This window comes from Vombatus ursinus, unplaced genomic scaffold (genome assembly GCF_900497805.2).
Source record: "Vombatus ursinus unplaced genomic scaffold, bare-nosed wombat genome assembly UNPS02014785.1, whole genome shotgun sequence".
Classification (NCBI taxonomy): Eukaryota; Metazoa; Chordata; class Mammalia; order Diprotodontia; family Vombatidae; genus Vombatus; species Vombatus ursinus.
The window spans coordinates 10,768,281-10,791,810 of record NW_020954563.1 but is presented as its reverse complement, the minus strand read 5'-3'; the positions used below and the strand labels follow the sequence as shown (position 1 = coordinate 10,791,810).

Sequence of the window (23,530 nt, the reverse complement as noted above, 5' to 3'; positions counted from 1 at the left end):
AGGAAAGCGTACTAAACAAAACAAGACCAAAAGAAAGGAAACGAAACAATCCAGTCCTAAGTGTTACACAAGAGGCACTGATCCTGGCTTTATTCACTCCAAGTTACATCCAACATTTGTTACAGATCTTTCTTCAAATTCCAAATGCTTTTAGAATCTCAAACCTGGATTCAAACTGTGGCTTTCAAATTCAAATTTTCAAATAAAAATATGACTTGCCACTAAAATTGGAAACTGTTAGTGCAGATACAAAAAAAGTAAACTCCAAATAGAAACTTCTTGTTGAGTTCAAAAATAAGTATAGTCAGCAGCTGTCACCTTGGGCTACCGAGGGTCCAGACACCATGGGTACATGCCAGTCAAACAAACCATCCACCCACTAACTCTTAGACAAGTTTCCTTTCCTCTTGGCTTGTACTTTAAAATTAAGGGTCACAGTGATTTTAAAATAACATAGCTAAGTCATTCAAGTGCCAACACAGCCTCATACAGAACACGTGCTCAGTAACTTACTTAGGTGGCTTTTCAAGACCCCAGGTCATGAAAAGTAGAGAAAGCTGGGAGTGTGCCCTTCTAAATTAGCTTGTGTCAGACCAACATCAATGTGGCCAATGAGAATAGGCACACAAATGTAATATTTCAACTGTTCCTCGTGGTTCCTAGAGGTAGAACAATCACTTTAAAATCAAATCCACTCAAGGTGGCATGGCACATTCATCTTCTACTGCTAGAAACCTGGAATACTAGTTATTGGCTTGCAGGCAACAGTCTCTCTCCTTTGATGGGCACTCTGCTTCAAAGTATACAAAAACAATTGTTCACAATGGGGCTTTTCGAAACACAGACTACAAGCTGAGGGGAAAAAATGCTTTGTCTTAACATCACCGTCCAGACACTGTCCGATACCACATACCATACATCACTTTCACATTGCCCTAGCGTCCCAGGGATGCCATGTTGAGTTTGAGAGTTAAAGTAGTAGCAAAAAGTTCAATATTGCTAAGACAACCCCAAGTTGCAGGGAAGAGAGAGCTCTAAGTAGTCAGGGTACTAACCAGCTTATCCTTCCATTTTCCACATGACCATAGTTAGAGGACACATGCATGAGGTGGAAGTGAGGTAGAAAGTAAACAATTCTCACATCTTAAAAGATAGTTCAAACCATTATGATCATCCCACAAAAACTGGGAATGTCTTGCTAAGTAAATCGCTCCTCCTGGATTTCACACTCCTCCCATCCCTGTAATGTACTTCTCTGCCCATGTGAATCAGTGCTTCTCTTACTACGTGGAGCTGAGGAGCTCATCTCCAAAGTATATGCTAAAGCTCCAATCCTCAACACTAGGAATGTACAGATACTTAGTCAGAGTCTGCACATGGTCACAGTAAAATTGTTTTCATTGCATTTGTCAGTTACGGTTTTGTTTTGTTTTTTTATATATATATATATATACATATATACACATATATATGTGTGTGTGTGTATATATACATATATATACATATATATATACACATATACACACACACACACACATATATATATACACACACACATACACATATATATTTATATATTTATAAAAAGGAAACTGAAGGACAAGCCGGCATGAAAGAGTCACTGTTAGAGTAACTTTAATTTATCTTGCATTTTACAGAAGTCTAGGAACGGTTTTTTAAAAAGCACCTCCTCCTTTCCCCATCATGTTTCTCTGACAGTTGTTAAAATATTCAATGAGCATGTGAACAGCTTGAGGATCTGCATCTTGCAAGGATTTCACAGACCAACCAACCCAATGCCAAATAAGAACCTGGCAGCTTTTATATCTTGCTTTTAATACAATGATAAATCCACTCTGATTGTAAACCTGTCCAGCCACATCTCCAAAACACTTTGCAAAATCCAGTGTCGATTAGCAAATTAGTTAGCTTTGGCACGGAGCTGTGCTCGCTTGCCTGTGACGGCCTGGAACCCAGTTTTGATGCTGGCGACGGAGCAGCGAGAATGGCAGGTCTCACACTGTAAGAAATAGAGTCGTGTGTCCTTCTGCAGGATTGTGTCTGGTGACCGACACGTGTGGCAGGTGACATACTCCTCTGTGGAAAAGCAACACAGTGTCAACACAGTACTGCTCATAAAAGTCACAAGGAAAGTGACTTGTGCTTTAGGCGAATCGCAATTTAGGAACTACTAACACAGAGCCAAGACTATTGGTCTAGCACCAGAAAACACAACCTGGCTCTTCTGAAGCTTTGGGTGTCGGGCACCAAAAAAGCTGTTGTTGATAAAAGGTCAGACTTCTCCAAAAGTTATAATATGGGCCACGTTCCCCAGAGGGAACCTCTCCAGATGCCAATTGTCAGCTGTAAAGAGTTCATACTGCTTCTGGCCAGGTGGAGGGACAATCCTTTGACACTTTACCTAATCTGGTAGAAATGACAAATACGTCACTATATACTTTATTATGTAAGTGGGTCTTTAGGAAGATGGTTAAATCAGTCAAGTCATGTCGCAATAATGGAAAGGTTACTTTGCTCCTTTGACCCTGGGAACCAAACATTAGCTTCTGATTATTATTAAAGATGATAATGATAATAACAACAACAACAATAACAATAATAGCAACTAGCATTTTCACACGTGAGGGAACTCAGGCAGACAGAGGTAAAGTGACTTGCCCAGGATCACCTATCTACTAAGTTGCATGGGGCAATATTTAAACTCATGTCTTCCTGACTCCAGGCCTGCTCTCTATCCACAGCACCCCCTATGCTGCCAGAAGGCCCCAAGTGCAGCAACAATCCTTTAAATACCTCGGCTTCCCATGCCCAAATCTCAGATCCATTCTAGCTCTGTGTGTCATGATGCCATAAGATACAGTGCAAAGTCAAAACTCTACACTTACTGATATATCTTCTCAAAACGTTTTCTATCTGTTTCTGTTGGAATCTTCCTTTGATTACAAGTTGGTTATTACCGTCTATGGAACCACTATTAAGGGGGAAAAAAAATTCATTATGAAAAACATGACAGAGACAACCTAGTGTATCTGAGAGTTAACTGATATTTGATAATAGGAGGTTTTTCTAAGAATATACTGTTTCATTCATGCTAGGAGGGAGGCAGTTTTGAGAGAACATCCAGACCAGAAGACCAAGGTTTACGACCCAACAGTACCACTTCGTATGACCTCAGGCAGATTACTTAAACTCTCTAGGTTCTAGTTTCCCTCATCAGCAAAATCAGAATGGTAATACTTGTACTGACTACTTCAGAGGGCCAGTGTAGGCAAGAAATAAGCTGTATGTGAAAGCATGTTGTAAACTATAAGTCAGTCAATCTCATTTCAACCAGATATATTTTTTGGTAACAGAGAACTTTACTAGTTTCAAATTCAAAACAAATAACCTTTGGGGATAGCAGTATATTATGCAGTTGACCCTCTCTTGGAGGTTCAATGGAAAGGCATGAACAACACTCATAGGAGGTGTAGACAAGCTGTAGGCCACATCGCCCTTCAATGGTCACATCAAGTAGCCACTGATTTATCAAAGACATCATACCTTCAACTGTCCACAAACATGTACTGGGCCTTAATGTTCATAAGGAACGGCGTGAGGCACTACAGAAGGCACAAAGATGCCTAACACTAGTCGCAAGGGGCTCTTCGCCAAAGCTGGTATCGCCTCTCACACTGACAATGAATCATGTCCTAGTGATGTTTGATGGTGGCCTCAAGGCAACTCCCCGTACTTTACAGAGGAGGGGGACTATGGGTGTGGAACACTTGCATAGAATAACACTTTCCTTGTGTTGGTTAGTTTTGATGAACTTTCCCCCCACTTTTTAATGTTTTTGTTAAAAGGGATAGCTCTCTGGGAGGGGAAAGGAAATGTAGGTTGATATTAAAAACAGAAAATATTTTCTAAATTTAAAAAAAATATATACTGTGGCAGCCTCCCCAAAAGTTTGCTTCTATAATAGGCTAGTTTGCTATTCCCAACCCCCACCCCCCCTCTGATATAGGAGCATAAGACTCTTGACTGCTTTTCTTAGATGTTTATGTCTGTTCAAATCCTGGTTATAATGAACCTGAAGGGTATATTATCTTTTACTAAATTTTTTTTGGGGGGGGCAATTGGGGTTAAGTGACTTGCCCAGAGTCACACAGCTAGTAAGGGTCAAGTGTTTGGTCTGAGGCCAGATTTTAACTCAGGTCCTCCTGACTTCAGGGCCGGTGCTCTATCCACTGTGCCACCTAGCTGCCCCTCTTTTACTAAATCTTACTAGAAATGAGTGGCCCAAAGTTGACAAACTTGCAGTTATACCAAGACTCTTTTTGTTGTGGTTGACCATTGCTATGCTTCAATATGACCTGTGTGCAATATTTTCTAAATAAAACCACCACCACTTTAGTCCTGCTTCTCTCAGGCAGATTAAGCCATGCCTAATTTTTCAGGTAGAAATTTCAAAGTAGCTGAAGGGGGTGGGAGGAAGGAGTATGCTAGACCAAAAGAGATGACCCAGATGTAGTTAATCTCTAATGCTAGTCACCAGGACTCCACCAAGATCATTTTAAATCTTATGTTGACTCTCTTCAAATGAGGTACTTTTTTCAGAGTAGCTAGTTTCACATTTAATGAAGTCACACTGTTCTTAACATTTCACAAATCTCTCTGATAATAATATTCCACCAGTGTTTTCCTAAATGTGCTTCAACTTTTCAAAGTCAAGTGAAGCTCTAACTAAACTTTTTAAATCGTCCATAAATGTGAACTAATAAAACAAAATATTCATTTACCTTGTACCCAATTCAGCCAATAAAAACGCCAGGAGATGTTTGGGCTGACGATGTAATCTAAAAAGAAAATACAATATTCAGCATTTACATCCTAAGGAAATTACAACTTATCCATATTTCTCCCCCCCATATTCTGACTATGCATATTGTTTTAATATTCTGTGGTCTTATTAATTAGACTGTAATTGTTGTTAGGAAGCAACATCTGCAACTAGACTCTAAAGGTGAAACTTACTAAAAATTTTGAATGTGGTCAGTTGGCGACCATAGGTAAAGTCACATGAGAATACATATAGAACTCAATTGGGGATGGGGAGAGGAGAGAAACCAGAGGGGAAAAAAATACTAAAATAATTAAACAAAAATAACATTTGTTGACTATCGAGCAAAATGGAGAATAGTCATATAGTTCAACATTTATAAAGAAGTACTTGGGCCTAGATGACAAAAGTTAATTTTCTAAGTACCCTTTTAAAACTTTTATGACAGAAAAAAATGCCAGGTTTATGGAAAGAAGAGACTAACAGGAAAATGCTGTAAGACACTGTCTTGCTTTCCAACTCTACTATTACAATTTATAGAAGCAATGTATCTTCAGAAAGACATTTTCCAAACCTACTTAAACTATGCCAAATTCAAGAGTATACAAGTGAAGGATCTGTCTGGCAAACTACATTCAAATTCAAACCGAGAAGTTTCCCAGGCAGTACTTACAGTTTACAGATATCTGTGAAGTTGACAAAAGAAGTTTTCTTGGTTCCTACTCTAACAACCTGTGGAGGTTTCATGACAAATTTCCTTTTTTCTCCAGCAACCATATCTGGATTCTTTTCCCGCATTATGTTGAATACTCGATTCAGCAACTACAAAAACAGGCAATTAGCGTACACATTTAATAAGCTGATTTTCTTCAGTCTCAGTAACTGGAGGTGACATTTAACAGCTTCTAGCTTCTCATTGTGTACAGAGTATGGGATGCAGAATGCCACAAGATTCATTTGGGGGTATGAAAGTTGCCAAAATCTCCTTTTAACTTTACTGAAAGCTAATTTCATTTTTCAGCTTTAAAATGTATATATACACATGCCCTTATGTGCTAACAAGGAATGAAAACTCTCCATTAATTCTGCTGTTCCAAGAAATTTCTAACAGACTAAGAATGATTAAGCTCAAAAATAAAATTCTTACCTGTTAGCACCCCTAACTACCCACCTGTCCTACCTCTCTCCAATTAGAAGGGCCCAGGAGACAAAATAATTCCTGGTATGAACTAGTTTTCAAGTCCTCCTAACAAACTCCCAATACAGACATGTCGACGAGCACATCATCTGACTCGGCCCAGTATGGGTCAGATCAAAAGATGCTGGGATTCTAGAGTTCAAATTGGGCTCAGAGAGCCTACAGTCATAGTTGGCAGTAGAAAGGTTGGACAAGGCTGCCTAATGAAGCAGCATTTGGGTACTTTGCTTATATAACCAAGTAACAGATTTTCAGGTATTTTTTCACAAAAAGGAGTATTTTACCTCATCATAAGTATAATCTCTTTCTGAGCCTGCCCATGCAGGGCCAGTCTGATTGCTGAAGGAGATTCCGTCATCCTTTTTGCTGTCTTCATCTTCCAAAGCTTGAGATAAAAACAAAATAAATTCCCAAGGGAAGACTCTTAATATTAATTTCTTTTCCCGTTATAATTTCATTCACATATTAAGGCAGCTTAAAGCACATAAGCTACTTGAAATAACTGCCACATTACCACTTGTTTTTTTTAACATAAACTGAAATTTAATTTACATTTACACAGTGCTATGAAGTTGATCACTTGACATACATTAAAATATTCAATCCCCAGAACAACTCTTAAGGTAATGTCATTGTAGGAAACCTTATACAATAATAGATCAACCAATGTCAATAATACACTAAAATCAAATTCCGTCCTATGATGTTGTTAGTCTACTTGCAAGAAAGTGTTTTCAGAACAAACTATATCCCTTTGTAATGCTGTTCCACCTAATTTCAAGTTTTCCTAGAACCAGTTAGGGATTACGTGACTGTGTCTCGAGACAACAACTGTGAAACTAAAGGTTCCACCAGCCAAGTCCCCTGAGGTCACACGTGGCTGGTGCAGATTGAGGCCACAACGCCACAAATGCTCCTTTCACTACACCAGATGTGGGTGGAAAACCTTGGGGGCATGAGACCTGTCAAGGGTGTGGGGGAAATACATGGTCAACACCAATTTTATCCTATTAAATATCCCCTAGAGCAGGGCTTCTTAAAATTTTTCCACTCACGATTCCTTCAACACTTCTTAAACTGTGGGTGGTCTTGACCACATATGGGGTTGCAACCCACAGTTTAAGAAGTGCTGCCTCCAGCAGGAGCAAATGCTCAGGAGTGGGCAGTCAGAAGGGAGTGTCATAGAGCATCTGAAAAATGGCAAAGAGGCAGGTGAAGGAATCATTTCTATAAACAAAACCAAATGAGTAAGTTTTAGATACAAAACACTTTTTTACACAGAACCAGAGAATATCAGAACAATGACTCAATGAAAGACAAGCTAATTGATCTACTTGACAACCAGAAATTCCAAATTGATTTTTAATTAATGAAGGTACAAAGTTTGGGGGTAATGTTGGAGAAGGGTATGCTATTTTTACTAAAAATGTGATCGAAAGCTTTAATTCTGTTGATAACTTCTCTCTGTGAATCAGATTCTAAGTCCTGTTCTCAATCAAATCCAAAACAACAAACTAAGGGTGAACATGACATGGGGGTGATCTCTTTCAAAAACTATACCAAGAATAAACTTGTTGTTGACTAGAAATCAGTCTCAAGCGTCTCACTAATGTACTGACTATGTTCTGACATACATTCAACAACTTTAGGTTACAGCCAATTCTTACTCTAAGTGAACAGTTCTGAAGATATACCCCTCCCCTCTCAAGGCTCCACATGGGTTCCCGGCTACTGCAGGAGCCTGGGCCAGTTCGGGTCCTGCAGCCCACCCACCAGGGAGCTGAAATAATGCACATATTTACATAAAGTAAGAACTGTCTATACTAAAAAATGTTTCACATTAAATAGTTTTCTTTATGAAAAATAAATCTTTTTTCAATTTCTTATTTGTACATATAAAGTAAAATTGAGGATTTCTTTCCTTTCATTCTGACTGAGGGCACAGGAAAGCTGACTGAAAGACAAGGAGCATGGAGGAACAAAGAGGCTGAGGATCCTCATACTATACTATGCTGTCTCTATATGGCATCCAAAGTAAGACAAATCCTCCCACTTTCTGAAGCTGGGGCTAAATATACAAACAATTTTAGGAAAATTTTCTGATTTATCAGGCCATACAGTTCTTCAGCATACCCAAGAAAAGACTCCAAACAGTTTAGGTAACAAAAAACACTCTATTCCTAAGCAAACTGATAGACCTTTCTCATATGTAAATATACTTCAAAGGTATGTTATAATGTCAGTCAAATATATATATATATATATATATATATAAATAAAGAGAGAGAGAGAGAGAGAGAGAGACATATATGAGCCCACAAAATGCACATTCAGAAAATGACAACAAACACTGAAGCTTAATACCTTATTCAACAACACATAAAAATAAACCTTAAAAGTACTTCACCCATGGAATACTGGCCACCTAAGAAATGAGTAACCTAGCGTTAAAATACACACTCAATTATAATACCTCAAAGTGACAATGTGATAACTGAGCATGAAGAGAAAACTCTAACAGAAATGTTAGGACAAGGCTGAACTGACTTTTTCATTGTTTGGGCAAGGCCTTCATCAATAATGCAAGTTAATGGTGGTAAAAAAATTTGTAGGAAAGTATTAATACTGTTTGAGTACTTGAGAAGTAATAAAATCCTATTTCTTTACTCTCTAATTTAGAATGGCTCTACCATTATTCAGACTTAACCAGTAATTCCCAAATCTCACTTTAGAGAAAATCAGCAATTTATTCCTCCACCATATCAAGTCAAACCTGTCTCCTTCCTGTCCTTTTGCTTTCCTTTGTCAGCCTTGGGGTAGAGGGGCTGACGAACAGAAAACTGTTTTAAGAGGGATTGACAGATAGAGGTTAACAGTCCAAGGACTGGCCCCCACACAAACAGGTTGTGCACCCCACCTTCATCTTTCTCAAGGATTTCATCCTCATCTGGGAACTTGACGTTCTTCTTTTTCTTCTTTTTGTTGCCAAGCATGATGTCAAGGTCATCTTCTGGTTCTGCTGGTTCTGGTACATCACTTTCGATTTTTAGGTCCTAAAAAAATCAAAGCCACTTAGAATGTTGAAATAAGAGACTATTCTAAAAGATTACAGTAGATCATCTTCTATCTGGCTGGCACGATTTGAGGGAAAAAGAGAAAATTTCAAAATATAAAGACAATTTTTAATTACCTCCTGTCAGTTTAACAGTGAGCACCTTCTGCCACAAAGCCTTCTCCCCAAACTGTCCAGCTAGAAGGAATCTCTTTCTTCTTAGAATTCCCACAGCATTTTGTTTGTACTTTTGGTGGCACTTTTAAATCTTACTTTGCCTTAGATATATCTGTATATGCCTTTTCTTCCTACTATATAGTAAAGGATAGGTAAGCTAGTAATATTGACTCATTCAGGAATCCTCCACAGAACCGACTGGAACAAAGTACATACTCCTGTTATTTGTTGAAGGCATGAATTTGAGAAAGTGGCCATAGTTATTTGTCAAAAAACACTTATTAAATGTCCACGTCAAGCAGCCAGATCATGACTTATGGAACACAAATTAATTTTCAATCTAGGGTCACTTTGCTTCCTCTCTCTTTCCCCAGTCCAATTTTCCTAAATCTTATACCGGAGAGATAACATTGGTTGGCTTTTCTTACTCCTCCCCGCCTTAAAAAAAAAAAAACAACAATTCTTTCTTAGAAGGGATGCCTCTCTGGGAGGAAGTTGGGGAAGGATGCAGAGGGAAAAGTAGGTGATGTCAAAACAAAAGATGGACTAGCTGTGTGACCCTGGGCAAGTCACTTAACCCCAACTGCCTCAAAAAAAAAAAAAAAAAAAAAAAGATGGGCCAGTATCTATCTATCTAAGCTATAATATAAAGGTAGGACACTGAGTAGAAAGGCACAATGAAAGAAACAGTCAATTAAAGAGAAGTGAATTAAGGTCAGGAGAACAGAGGCAGTTCATAATTTTAATACCTTTTTTTGGTCACATCAGCCAATCTGATAGGTATGATGTGGTACCTCAGAGTTGTTTTGATTTGCATTTTTCTAATCAATAGTGATTTAGAACATTTTTTCATGACTACAGATAGCTTTAATTTTTTCCTCTGAAAACTGCCTGTTCATATCCTTTGACCATTTATCAACAGGAGAATGACTTATATTCTTATAAATTTGACTCAGTTCTCTATATTTTAGAAATGAGGCCTTTATCAGACACACTGGTTATAAAAACTCTTTCCCAGTTTTCTGCTTTCCTCCTGATCTTGGATACACTGGCTTTGTCTGTGCAAAAAACTTTTCAATTTAATGTAATCAAAATTATCCATTTTGCATTTCATAATGTTCTCTATCTCCAGTTTGATCATAAATTCTTCCCCTCTCCACAGATCTGAAAGGTAAACTATTCCTTGCTCTTGTAGTCTGCTTATAGTATTAGTCTTTATATCTAAATCCTATACCCATTTTGACTTTATCTGGGTATAGGGTGTAAGATGTTGGTCTATGCCCAGTTTCTGCCATATTATTTTCCAGTTTTCCCAGCAGTTTTTGTTAAATAGCGATTTCTTATCCCAGAAACTGGAGTCTTTGGATTTATCAAATAGTAGATTAGCATAGTCAATGACTGTTGTGTCTTGCATACCTAAACTGTTCCACTGGATCCATCATTCTATTTCTTAGCCAGTACCAAATAATTTTGATGAGCTGCTTTATAATACAACTGAAGATCTAGTACAGCTAGGCCACCTTCCCTTGTGTTTCTTTTCATTCGTTCCCTTGATGTTCTGGACTTTTTGTTCTTCCAGATGAATCTGATTATTATTTTTCCTGGCTCTATAAAATAATTTTTTTGTAGTTTGATTGGTATGGCGCTAAGTAAATTAATTTAGGTAGAATTGTTATTTTTATCATATTAGCTCTGCCTACCCATGAGCAACTGTATTTTTCCAATTATTTAGATCTGACTTTATTTGTGTGAAAAGTGTTTTGTAATTGTGTTCATATAGTTCCTGGTTTTGTTTTGGCAAGTGGACTCCCAAATATTTTGTAATGTCTACAGTAATTTTAAATGATTTTAAATTTAAATGATAAATGTCAAAGAAGATGTGGGAAAATTGGAACACTAATGCATTGTTGGTGAACTGATCCAACCACGTTGGAGAGCAATTTGGAATTACGCTCAAAGAGCTATAAAATTGTGCATTCTCTGTGACCCAGCAATACCACTTCTAGGTCTATATCTCAAAGAGATCACAAAAATGGGAAAGGGGCCCACATGTACAAAAATATTTGTGGCAAAGAATTGGAAATTGAGGGGCTGTCCATCAATTGGGGAATGGCTGAACAAGTTGTGGTATATGAATGTAATAGAATACTATTGTGCTATAAGAAATGATAAGCAGGAAGACTTCAAAAAAAAACCTGTAAAGACTTATATGAACTGATGCAGAGTTGAAATGACAGAACCAGGAAAACATTGTACTCAGTAACAGCCACATTATACGATGACTGACTTTGATAGACTTGATTCTGCATAGCAATGCAAGAACCTAAGACAACTTCAAAAGATACGTGATGGAAACTGCCATCCACATCCAGAAAAAGAACTATGGAGTCTGAATGCAGAGGGAAGCATACTATTTGCTTTTTTTTCCCTTTGTTGTTTCATTTTGATTCTTCCTCCTCGTGGTTCCTCCCATTAGTTCTAATTGTTCTTTACATCATGACTAATGTGAAAATATGCTTAATATGAATGTATAAGTAGAGCCTATATCAGATTTCATGCTGCCATCTTGGGAGGGGAAGGAGTGAGAGAAAATTTAAAACTCAAAATCTTAAGGTAGTGAATGTTGAAAACTAAAAATAAATTAATTTAAAAAATAATAATTTTAATGCCTTTTGGAAACATGAAAATAACTCTTAAAGTTGTTTTCCTACAAAAAGAAAAGCTTGATAACTGAGTAAAGTTATATATCACTTTGATAAAGTCATGAAACCTTAATTCTAGATCTGACAATTATGAAACTCTGATGGGACAAAGAAAGATCTAGTCACAACTTCTGCTCACCAGTTTTCCTGGATCACTTTCTAGTCTAGCTCCCTGTTACTTCCAACCCCAGCCTATGACTAACAAAGCACTTGGAGTTGCCTTGGCAACTTTAATTTCACAGGTGTACTATCTGCAAAGATAAGAATGTCAGTGAAAAAGTAAATATATATTAATAGTTGAACATATCTTGAAACTACTTAATATGGGGCAGGTAGGTGGCACAGTGGATAGAGCACAGGCCCTGGAGTCAGGAGGACCTGAGTTCAAATCCAGCCTCAAACACTTACTAAGCTGCATGAAGCTGGGCAAGGCACTTAACCCCAATTGCCTTAAAAAAAAAAAAAAAAGAAAGAAAGAAAAGAAAGAAACTACTTAATACACCACACCACTCTCAGGATCAAGTTTGGTCATTCCTGATTTATCTGTTCATGGCACTGGCATAATACTATATATACCATAATACAAACACAGTCCCAGATAAGAACCTGACCTTCAAAGAAATCACTGCCCATTAAGGATAGATTTAGCAAAGAACAGCATGACATTTTATTCCTATACTAGTTTTAAGTTTCAAGACCAAAAGACTTTGATTCATTTGTTCTATTTAATGAAGGTATCAGCTTCCAAACTATAGCCAATCTATGAAGGTGAAGGGAAGAAGTGGAGAGATGGTATCGATCAGAGGGAAGGAGAGGGGAGGAATAGAGGATAGAAGATGGAGGAGGGTTGGTAGTGGTAGAAAGAACCATTCTCAAGCTTCTGGACCTTTTAGGTTAATCTTCCCACATACCAGCCACTTATTTATTCTTCACAAAAAAATCTTCAATTGTCTAAAATAACACACCTAGAGAGAAAATATAACCCTTGAGTCTCTAATAGAAGTCCAAGTCATGGTCCCTAAACTCTCAATATAAAGTTAACTTAGAAGCTTAAGTCCATATTTAGGGTCAAGAGATAGGTGGTAAGAGCCTAGGCCTTAACCACACACTTTAGACGAGTTTCTGTTTAAAAGACATTGAAATAGCACCAAGACTTTACTGGCTCAGCACAATTAAATCTGGTCATTTATGTAACTTCCCGGTGGCCTAAGTACAGTAAGTTTATCAAAGAGTATGGATGGCCTAAGCAGCAATTCTCCTTAGTATGCCTGACACACAAGCATGGCCAATGCAAACTATGCCTAACTGAACCAATGCTGTATCCTTACTGGATATCCTTTTCCTGCTATAACTAAATAAACCTATTTTTATTAACTGTTAGAACATCTACAAGCATCTTATTTTGATCCAGTCTTATAACAACTACCTACAACACTGACACTTGTATCAACACCTAGATACAACTAGCCTACCGTGCAAAAAACTTTTCCAAACATTTACCCTCAGCAGAAATAGTAAGAGCAGATACAGAGGAAACTAGAATTTTATGCACTATCTTAAGCCATTGAAGGTAATTATTTTCAGATATTATGAAATAAGTTTAAACTATTTCACCCATTTATTCAATGAATATTTAATATTACTATGACAATAGACCGTGAGTACATAGCTCTTTCTTACTGCATTTCTCCCTTAAGTTTCCCTGTAATAACAAAACAATGATAAAGCAGCAGTTTTCAAACTCAGTGAAATAACAACATGAATACAGGCAAGAAATATGTTGTACCCAAATCTCTCTAAGCTAAGTCATTTTTCTGAATATACAAAAGCCAACAGATTTTTCTTTCAGGGATGGTACAAAGCAAATATTAGATGTACATTATTTACAAAAAAACAAGAAACTAGAAGGGGATGTAAAATGAGCTATATGTGGTTTCCAAAATCTGCTGATCATGTTTCAAGGTTTTATGAGCTGAGACATTTGCCTCTGTGGTTAGAGGTTCTTTCTGGAGAAGGAAAGGGATTATAAAATGACAGTTTATGGGAAAGTTAAGCGACATCAATTGGTTGTTTTGTGGGCTGACAAGCTAATTCAGACAGTTCACTAATCTTGCAAAATCTAAGGTATTTACAAATCAACCAAGGGCTTTTAAATTTTTATTTATGCAGGGTGAATGCATCTGAGCTAAATCATTTTACAATTCGTTAGCCTAACTGCCTTCATCCAGAAATCAATCCTCACCAAAATTCTGCTGTCCATGACAAGACCACCCAAAATTTCATCATAACATGTGAGAACTGGATGAAATTTTATTAAGAATATTTATCACCATAGCTATTCAAATACAGATACATCTTACTTGAAACAGATATTATAGAGAAATACCTTAGTAAAAGTTAAGTATAAACCAATGCCTGAAAATCTATCATACTGAAGTGGACATCACGATGAATCCCACTAACATGGAATTCTACCTAAATTCCTCAAACCACAACACCTTTAAGATGCCAAATTTGACACATTCTTAACAAACTGACCAAAAGAACAGTGACTATTAGAAATCTGAGATACAGCTTTCCATTTTTTTCTTTACCTATCAACAGAGGATGTCATTTGTTGCAAGGAACATTAGCAACTTGACGTCCAGAGGCCAAATTTTATCAATAGATAACATGATATATGTGAATACTAACCTTTATACCTTCTTCAGCTTCATCAATATCAAATATCTTTTTTGTTTTTTTCTTCTTTTTCTTTTGATTGAAAAAGTTTAAGTCATCCAAGTCATCAGAAGCATCTGAAAAGGACAGCCCAGGAATTACCAATAAGTGAATAGGCAACAGTCAGCGTTATTATTTTATTCAAGCACTGAGTAGATAAAAGTTCCCTTCTGAAATCTGGGAATGGTTATGCCAAGGTGCAGTTAGAATAACAACCAAAAGGTATCGAAGTTTGTTCAGTCAAGTCAACCAAAAAGGATGGATTAAGTATTACTGCTAGTTTATTTCTGTTTCATAGTAAACTGAGAATACCACAGGAAAGAAGAGAAAGTCAGAGGATCTACTCCCTTTTCCAAAACCAACCAACCAAAATCTTATTTTAGTCAATAGCTTTGGCCACTTTCTCTAAATTTTTTCAGATCTGTTAAGAAGCAAAAGTGATGATTTCTAATCTGTCTTTCAGGATGTATTGAATGTTACTCCCACTCACAAACTGTAGGTTCCATCCAAACAGGCCTATTTATTGGTCTGCAATATTGTATCTCCTAGACTCAATCCTCACACATGGAATACATTCTCTATACAGCTAGTTCTAGGTATCCCTATCTTCAAGTTAAGCTCAGTACCACCTCCTACAAGAGGACCTTTCTAATTCCCCTGGTTGTTTATTCTTCCTGTACTCTTGTTGCCCAAATTTATCTTATATATATATATTTTATAATATATATATTATATAATATATATATAATATATATATTATCTTATATATATATATATATCTGTGTACATGGATTGTGTTGTTTCCCACCAGTAGAATAATAAATTCCTTAAAAACCGGGACTGCATTATTTTTAACTTTGTATTTTTGGTGCCTTGTACATAGTGGGCATTTAATAAATGCTCAGTGAGGTGAAATGAATTTTTCCACTTTTTTCTGCTCACTATAGCCACTACTCTAAAAAGGAGAGGCCAATGATTGCCTAGATAATCTACAAACTGAAAAACCAGTCACCTAAGACTTAACTATACTTTCCATATGATGTTTCATCAACTGTATGGCACATCAATTAACTGCATATTAACATAACTTAGCTTGAATAAGAACACAATAAATCTGACAAGTGCAAATGAGAACAAACTCTTAATGACTACTTTTGTAGGAACAGCACAACCAGGCTGAGAAATGCCATGCCATGACATCCACAAAATTCAAAAATAAAAAGGTATCAACTGGCCTTTAAATTTTGAAGTTTTACAATGATTCTTTCATAGTATTCTTTTACCTTTCTTTCTACCATCCTCTTCATCAGCTTCTACATCTCTGTCCTCTGCTGGCTCTGGTTCAGTTTCTTTTGTTTCTGAGGGCTGTGTTTCTTCTGTCTGTGCATCTCCTTCTTCATCCAGCATAAAAGGCTTCTTCTTCTTCTTCTTCTTTTTGCTCATAGTAGGATCGAAAATCATCTGTTTAAAAAAAGAAAAAAACAACACTGGGTTCATTTTATGACTTAAATGCAAGAAGAACTCACACTCCAGTGATATCATTAGTCTTCTATAATAACATCTTAAAAGTACAGGGGAAATTGCAAGAATACAATTGAAACTGAGATGCACAAAACATATGGTAAGCAATATGGTATAGTGGAAAGAACACTGAATTTGAAATTTAAAAAAAAAAAGTACTGAGTTCTAGTCTCAGCTCTCACTGACTTATTTCCTTCTCTTTGGCCCTATCAGTTTTCCTGGGGAAAAAAAAAAAAAATATATATATATATATATATAAAAATCATCTACCAAATAAAGTCCCATTCTGATGCCTCACTGGGACATGGAGGTGACCTATTCTCTGACAGGTCCTGCCAAAGTGGAACTGCTTAAGAGTTTGAGACTGGTGTCAACCCACTGTTCCAGATCAGTCAGCTACAGTTGGCAAAGCTTATCACCACAATGACCACCAGTTGATTTTTGGGGGGGGGGGGGGGGAAGAGGTTGCACATGGGGTAATCAACTCAAACCATCAGTTAAGGTGCTGAAGGACTGAAATCTACAGGAATTATACATATCTATGAAGAAAAGGATCATTTGAAATAGGATTAAAGGATAGTTAAAACAACAGTGATAGGATGATTTCCTTTTATGAATCAATTTCAAAAAATTAACCTGTACCTACATTTGAGCTCTCTAAGTTTATGGTATTTTGATATTGACAATTAAGGTAAAATTCTATTCCTTCTTTACTTTTTAAGCCTTACAACTACTTTAGTGACATTATGAACTGACCATCTAGTGAAAGTAAGGGGATGATTTAACAGCCTGCCTCCTTGAAGACTTTCCTTTCACTATTAGAAACTGAGGGCCTATTTTCCCAAACCAGGAGAATAATTCCCTCTCATGGCCTCAGATCTTTTATTTGTCTTTTTCAACTCAAAGGCTACAGTTTCCTTGTGCATCTTCTGTTAAGCCTTTTTAAAATCCCTGGATTTGCATTAATTCAGTATATCGTCTGCCCCCCCCATTCTGAAATTCTAAAAACTTTTCAAACTAACTTTCATTCACTTTGATTAAACAAACACACAGCACTGGGGTTTGGGTAGGTGAATCATGAGGTCAAACAGTGAGATTACCAACTCCAAAAGGGTTAGAAATTACTATCCTGATGCTACCTAGCCAGCCAGGAAGCACAGTAAGAGAATTGTGCACAACTCTAATACACAGCTATAAAATTCTGTGACATTAACGTGGCAATTAATACTTTCACATACATTAACTCATTTGAGCTGAAAAATATTTCTGTGAGATAGGTATGGGTGTTATCAGGTGCAGACTTGCCCCAAGTTTTATAACTTGGTACTTGACATTGTTGAGACCCCAAATCCCTTCTGACTCCACTATATCATCCTGCCTTACCACATAATAATTCCAAACTATAACCAACTGAGAACAGTGAGAGAAACCAGTCATGCACAGTAAGTACTTCTATGACATCTTCAAGAGATTAGTAGAGACTAAAGGTTTTCATAACCAACCTAGTTTATCTAGAATGCCCTCCCTGTATTTTTTCTGTTGCAAAAGCTATTGCAATAACACTTGGTAAAACCTGAACCAAGATGTGATCATGGAGCATCACAAGCAGCAAAGCCTGATGATTTTCATCCACAAATTTGAAATAGCATGTATTGGAAAAGTTGGTGAAAGATATTCTTATTTTGCTAAAATTTACTTAAAAACAATTACTCAAAAATATGAACATAATTGGCTGTCTGTTTTCCAAAAAGATAAAATAAAAATTTATTGGACTTATTATTTTATTTGGTATAAGAAATTCCCTGTGAGCATTCTCCCTTGACAAATGCATCCTGGTGATAGCAAAGGGCAAAATTTTGTGGAATAGCTTTTGATAAATATTATTGTATCCCTGAAGCACAAAACTCTCTAGAATATTAATAGCCCTTCAATCATTACCCAAGACAGATTAAAGAAAAGACAGGAAAAGGGTTCTGATGTTAGGAATCCAAAACTAGTCAAATTCCCAATTTTACTCTGTGGGAAAAAAATACTGTTCATTTTAAAGGAAAACGGTAGCCGGAGTTTAACAAAAAGGGGACTAAATTAGTAAGAAATAATCGAATCCTTTACATATCCCTGCTATGTAACTTTCAGGGATAAATCTAGAGCAATCTTCAACAAGCTTAGTATACACTTACTGAGCAATAGAATGTTTAATTGTTTCTGTAAAGTTCCAGCTCAAATTCAGGATGTTTAAATTCACCAAAAGCTTTTCACTCAGTTTCTTAAGCATTAAGAATAGCCACTGCATAAAAATGAAAAAAATGAGGCCCACTAATTTTAAGACTGTTTTATGTTAATTTTGTTTCTATTTAACTGAAATTTTCCTAAACAGGCAATTCAAAATTTAATTTGCCTATATGGTTTAAGACTAATGTCATTATTAAAAACATGATGACTGACTCAAATTCTGTGTCTACCTTTCAAACAAAAGACTTCTCTAAGTTTCATTTTACTACATTTATACTTTGTCTTCATGAAGATAATTTGGATTTAAGAAGCCAACATTTGTTGAATATTAATGTTAACATTAATATTAATTTCATCCCTGTTAAAAAAAAAAGCCCAAACAAACCAATTTTAACTCTATTAGAAAATAAAGTAAACACGTGAAGGGGAAGTTTTATTAAGTTCAAAGCCCACTACCACATTACCTCCCCAAAAGACAATATTGTAACTTCTTAAAAACAACAATCTATTCTGTGGTTAAACACTACAGGCACTGAAGCTATGTTGTGGTTATTTAAGAACTAACACATATAAAGCATGGTACTCATTTAAAGCCTCTTTTACAAAGTACTCATGTCAGAGATCAACACAGGGTAACACCTTTGTTGTAACTGAAGACCTAAAACTAAAGCATTATTGATACTTTGTGAATAGGGGCCAGTTACAGAAAGTACTAATTTAAATACTGAATATTCTTCCAAATAAAAGCATACTGGTGGCTAACCACTGACATCTCTGGGACTTCTGATACATTTAGAGCCCATATGAGATTCTAGATAAGGCAAGAAAAAGGCCTTCTGAAGTTCCAATGAATGGATCCTAAATAACTATGTATGTGCAGTGTGTATATATGTATAATATATTCATTCATTTAAACCTTGGTTAAAAAAATTTTATTTGAAATAGTTAAGATCTTTTCCTAAAAAAGAGCTCCTAAGGTCTCTCAAATTCTAATCTCCTAAACCTGGGATTTAAGGTCTTCCATACATTTCCCACCTAAACTCACCCCTACTCTTTTCTCTCATTCCCTATTTGGAGAGGTGGGGTAAGGAAACTAAACCTGCTAGTAATTTGGTATAAGGAATTCTAAGGGAATAAACTCCCTCTACTAATGCAAGCTAGCACCTGCTCTCCAACTAAGAGTCTTAGGGAGTGCATGGGACACTGAAAGGTTAATGACTTGCCCAGGACCACAAAGTCAGTTCGTTGGAAAAAAAGACTTAAACCCAGGTCCTTCCTTAGTCTGGGGCCAGATGATCCTCTACCTCACAAAAAAAAAAAAAAAAAGGCCCTCTCCTCCCCTTCCTCCCATCCTTTAAGACCCAGGTCACATGCCATCTCCCAAAGAAGCCACCTTTGAGTCCCTCTACTCCAGCTGCAGGTGAATTTCCCTCCTCATAAATCACACAGCACTTTGCCAGTACTTTTTTTTTTAAAGTCACAATCTCCTACCTATGGCAATTATTTGTGTGCATGTCTCATTTCTTCTACTAGACTATTGTCTTGTTCACTTTAACAATCTTGGATTACTAATTGCCTTTAACCATTGTAAAATGAAAGAAAGAGATGAGAGGAATCCAGAGTTAATCACCAGGGAGCAGCAGCACAATTATCTTGCTGACCCACTCAAAAACACTGCCCTTCACTTTACAGGATATGGTAGTTGTGACAACAGAAGGATCAGTAAACATGTAATGAGTGATCTTAATATCTGCATATCCCAAAAACCACTGGGCACTGCAGAAAAAAAGCATTCAATAAACTTTTGCAAAATGTTGAAAAAGCAGGTGGAAACAAAGCATAGTACTATCTTCTACAAGTTCCTAAAACTAGATAAGAACTTGCAAAGTGCTGTATCAGAAAAATCTACTACCCTTTCCATTTCAAATGGAAACCATTGACAATTGGAATTTTTTAACGTCTACCTAGTACATAAGCTGATATTCTACTCTATCTAGGAATATATCCATAATGCCATTTTTACTTTGATGGCAGTTTTACCTCTTGTTTATTAAAGTGGATACCTTTCAAAACTATTAAAAGTTCAGGAAACCCGAGCTCTTCACTTCTGCCCAAGTTCTCCCTAAATCCTATCAGATCAAATTCCTGGAGGGCTTGTTTTTTCACCTACCTCCCCAGCACCTAGATCAGTGCCTAGCACCTAGTAGGTGCTTTAAAATGATTCTTGTTGATAGCAGGTACTTAGTCATGTGGCAGCAGGCTATCGATAACTCACCTTGTTGTAAAGGTTCAAAACCACATTCTGAGGTAAAAGAAATCTAGAGGTCTGAAGAGCCCCTTAACTTTGGAGGGGCCATGTGAGAAGGCTTGGGAGGGGCAGCGTGCAGAGGAGCACCCTTCCTGGTAACTTTCAGGAGTCATTCTTCTCCCCAGGGCCGGTACTCCTTTCTCTTCACACTCCCTCCCTTAAGCCCGCACCCCGCCCGGTCCCTCCCAGGGACAGCAGGGGCCAGGCAGGGGCTGGGGGACAGACCAGCCTGAGACCCCCCTGGCCAGCAAGTTCTCTTCCTTCCGGTCTCCCGGTCTCCCAAGGGCCAGACCGGGCCTGCCTTCCTGCCCCGCCTCTCCCGAGGCCGCGCTCCCCCCTCCCCCAAGACCCTCTCCTTCATACTCGCCCCAAGCAGCCCCCGACACTGCGTGACCCCGGCTCCGACCCCTCTACGTGAGGGGCAGGAGAGCATCCAGGGCTCTGATCCGAGCAGCAGAAGGGAGTGGAGGGAAATCGGGCAGCTCCGATGCAGAGCAGGTTCCCCTGGGCCTAGGCCCCGGCCTCCACCCCCGGCTGGCCCCGCGCTCGCTCTCACATGGCGGCCACTGTTAGGCCGCAAGTCCAGCCTCGCCGGCTCCTCACGCAAAGGCGGCCGCTCCCCAGCCTCCGGCGCCGGGATCGGGCCCTCACCTCGTCTCCGGACATGGCTGCGGCTCGAAAGGATTCGGTGTGGACGGAGAGTCGGACGGCCCAGTCGCCGCTTCAGGCCCCGGTCTGGCAGTGCTACTGCTGCTCCTGCCGCTCCTAGCGCCTCACTCGCCTCTTGCATCAGCGAAAGGGGGTGGGAGCTTCCCCTTCGACCTCCCGGCGCCGGAGCTGCGCCTGCGCCGAGCCCGCTCCCTTCTACACGCGCGCGAGAAGCAAGACCCTACCACTGCTCTGCTTCCGCCTTCTTGCATAGCGACGCCGCGACGGTCATGCCGGGAGTTGTAGTTTGGATGAGGTAAAGGCCGTTGGAGGGAGGCGAGGCGAGGAGGCGGTCTGTATGCACATGCGTTCTACGGACGCATGGAAGAGTCCAAGTGGTACTCCTAGAAGGGTAGGGATGGAAAGTTCTATGCTGGCAGGGGAGGGGGGAGTGTAGAAACGAAAGGGGAACGTGAATGCAGAGGCTAGTTTAGCGAGGCTCCCCTGGGTGCTAGGCTGAGACCTGCCCCTCCTTAAAACTCTGGTTTCCCCTCCCGAAAGTGTCCTGGCAGCGTCCCCCACCCTTCGCCTCTTACACACGTGTTTGTAGGGAAGTTTGAGGCGACCGTGGGCACTGTCACGCGGGAGATCCCGGGTTTAGGAGCTAGAAGTAACTTTAGAGGTCACTAGCTCAGCCGCATCCTAGCGGGGAGGCTCAGAGACGGGGAGCGACTTGCCCGAGGGCGCACAGCGAGACCCAGACTCAGGCAAAGTTGAGATGACCACCAAAGTCTAATGACCAAAGCATTTAGACAGAGAGACAGTGCGCGCGCATTTCCTGGACCCCTGTAGCAGGCTGGTGAAGCCTGTGGACTCTTTTTCAGAATAAAGTTTTTGAATAATTCAAAGAAATGCTAATTTCCTGTTAGACGTTAATGAAAATAAAGATAATTCTCTCTCTGGCTCTCTATCTCTCTGTCTCTGTTTCTCCTCTCTTTGTCTCCGTCACACACCGCCCCCCGCCAAGTTCCAGACCCCCTGAATTCTACACTGTGGAGCCCAGGTGAAGGACCACACATTTTCAATGCACCCCCCGAAACCTGCCACACTTTGTCTAAAATATTGAGCTATGGAGCAACAATTTAGAAGAAGCTTGTGTAGTATGAGTGTAGACTCCAAGTGACAAAGACCTGGCTTCCAAACCAACCTCAAAACTTAATAACTGCGACTCTATTCTCCCAGTCTCAGTTGCTTCATCTGTAAAATGGGGTAATAATGCCTGTGTGTAAAGGAGGGAAGGAAATAAACATTTATTAAGCACTTACTAAATTCCAGGCACTGTGGCTAAACGCTAAGATACAAATATAAGTCAAAAGACAGTCCCTGTCCTCAGGGAGCTTACATTCTAATAGGGGAAGATGATAGGGGGAAAAGGAGCTGGGGGTGGGGAGGTGCGGAATGAAGGTACCCTGAGTAGAGTCGGGGTTTTGAAGTCTGGAAAGTCAGGAGGAGATCTGGGAGGAGAATGAAGGATACAAAATGGAGGCTCCAGGAGGAATTCACCAATGGGAGAAGTGGTACAGATCAGCAGAGGGCTTTTCCAGGGTGCAAATGCCTTAGGGATGGTTGAATGTTCCTCAGTGAGGAGGACCCAGACACTGAAGGAAGTTCCAGAATGAGAGAGCTGCTGAGGCATGGTTTCAAAGACTAAAAAAATCATCATCCTCAGTTCACATTTCTATAAGGTGTTAACTCTTAAAAAGACAAAACTCAACTCAAAACTCAGAGTTAGTACAAATATTGTCCCCATTTTACAGTCCAGAAAACTAATGCCCAGACAAAAAATCAAATGAAACACAACCTGACACCCCAGCCTCACATGTGGCCTCGAGTCCAAAGGTTCCCCACCCCTGCTCTAGGGGGGCCTCCTTGGAGTAGCAATGATTTTGACCCCACTTCAGCAGGATACCAAGCCCAAGTCCTGAGGTAGCTGGAGCTTGCACTGTGCATGGGGCCCAGGTTGGAGCACTTTGTCTTAGCTCCTACAAGGGTCAACATAGCCCCTTAGCAAAGATCAATGGTAAGAAAGCTAATGGGATTCCTTCTCCATCACCCAAAGTCACTTATT

General features: G+C 38.9%; 1 protein-coding gene across 1 annotated transcript; it reads right to left on the bottom strand.

The window, feature by feature from the left end:
* Window positions 1–1,612: 1,612 nt before the first annotated feature.
* EIF2S2 (eukaryotic translation initiation factor 2 subunit beta) lies at window positions 1,613–21,558 on the bottom strand. Its single transcript, XM_027867260.1, has 9 exons — window positions 21,406–21,558; window positions 15,977–16,154; window positions 14,667–14,770; window positions 8,959–9,094; window positions 6,326–6,426; window positions 5,517–5,665; window positions 4,803–4,859; window positions 2,907–2,992; window positions 1,613–2,097 (listed from the first exon to the last, which is right to left on the bottom strand). Exons 1-9 carry the CDS (start codon window positions 21,418–21,420, stop codon window positions 1,922–1,924), a joined length of 1,002 nt encoding a protein of 333 aa, XP_027723061.1. The 5' UTR covers window positions 21,421–21,558; the 3' UTR covers window positions 1,613–1,921.
* Between the last annotated feature and the right edge of the window lie 1,972 nt (window positions 21,559–23,530).

Coding starts and splice junctions, on each gene's coding strand:
- EIF2S2 (XM_027867260.1), bottom strand. Junction 14,771..15,976: donor AGAGGATGGTAGAAAGAAAG/GTAAAAGAATAC, acceptor TGTCCTTTTCAG/ATGCTTCTGATGACTTGGAT. Junction 9,095..14,666: donor AAGCTGAAGAAGGTATAAAG/GTTAGTATTCAC, acceptor TGATTTTTTTAG/GACCTAAAAATCGAAAGTGA.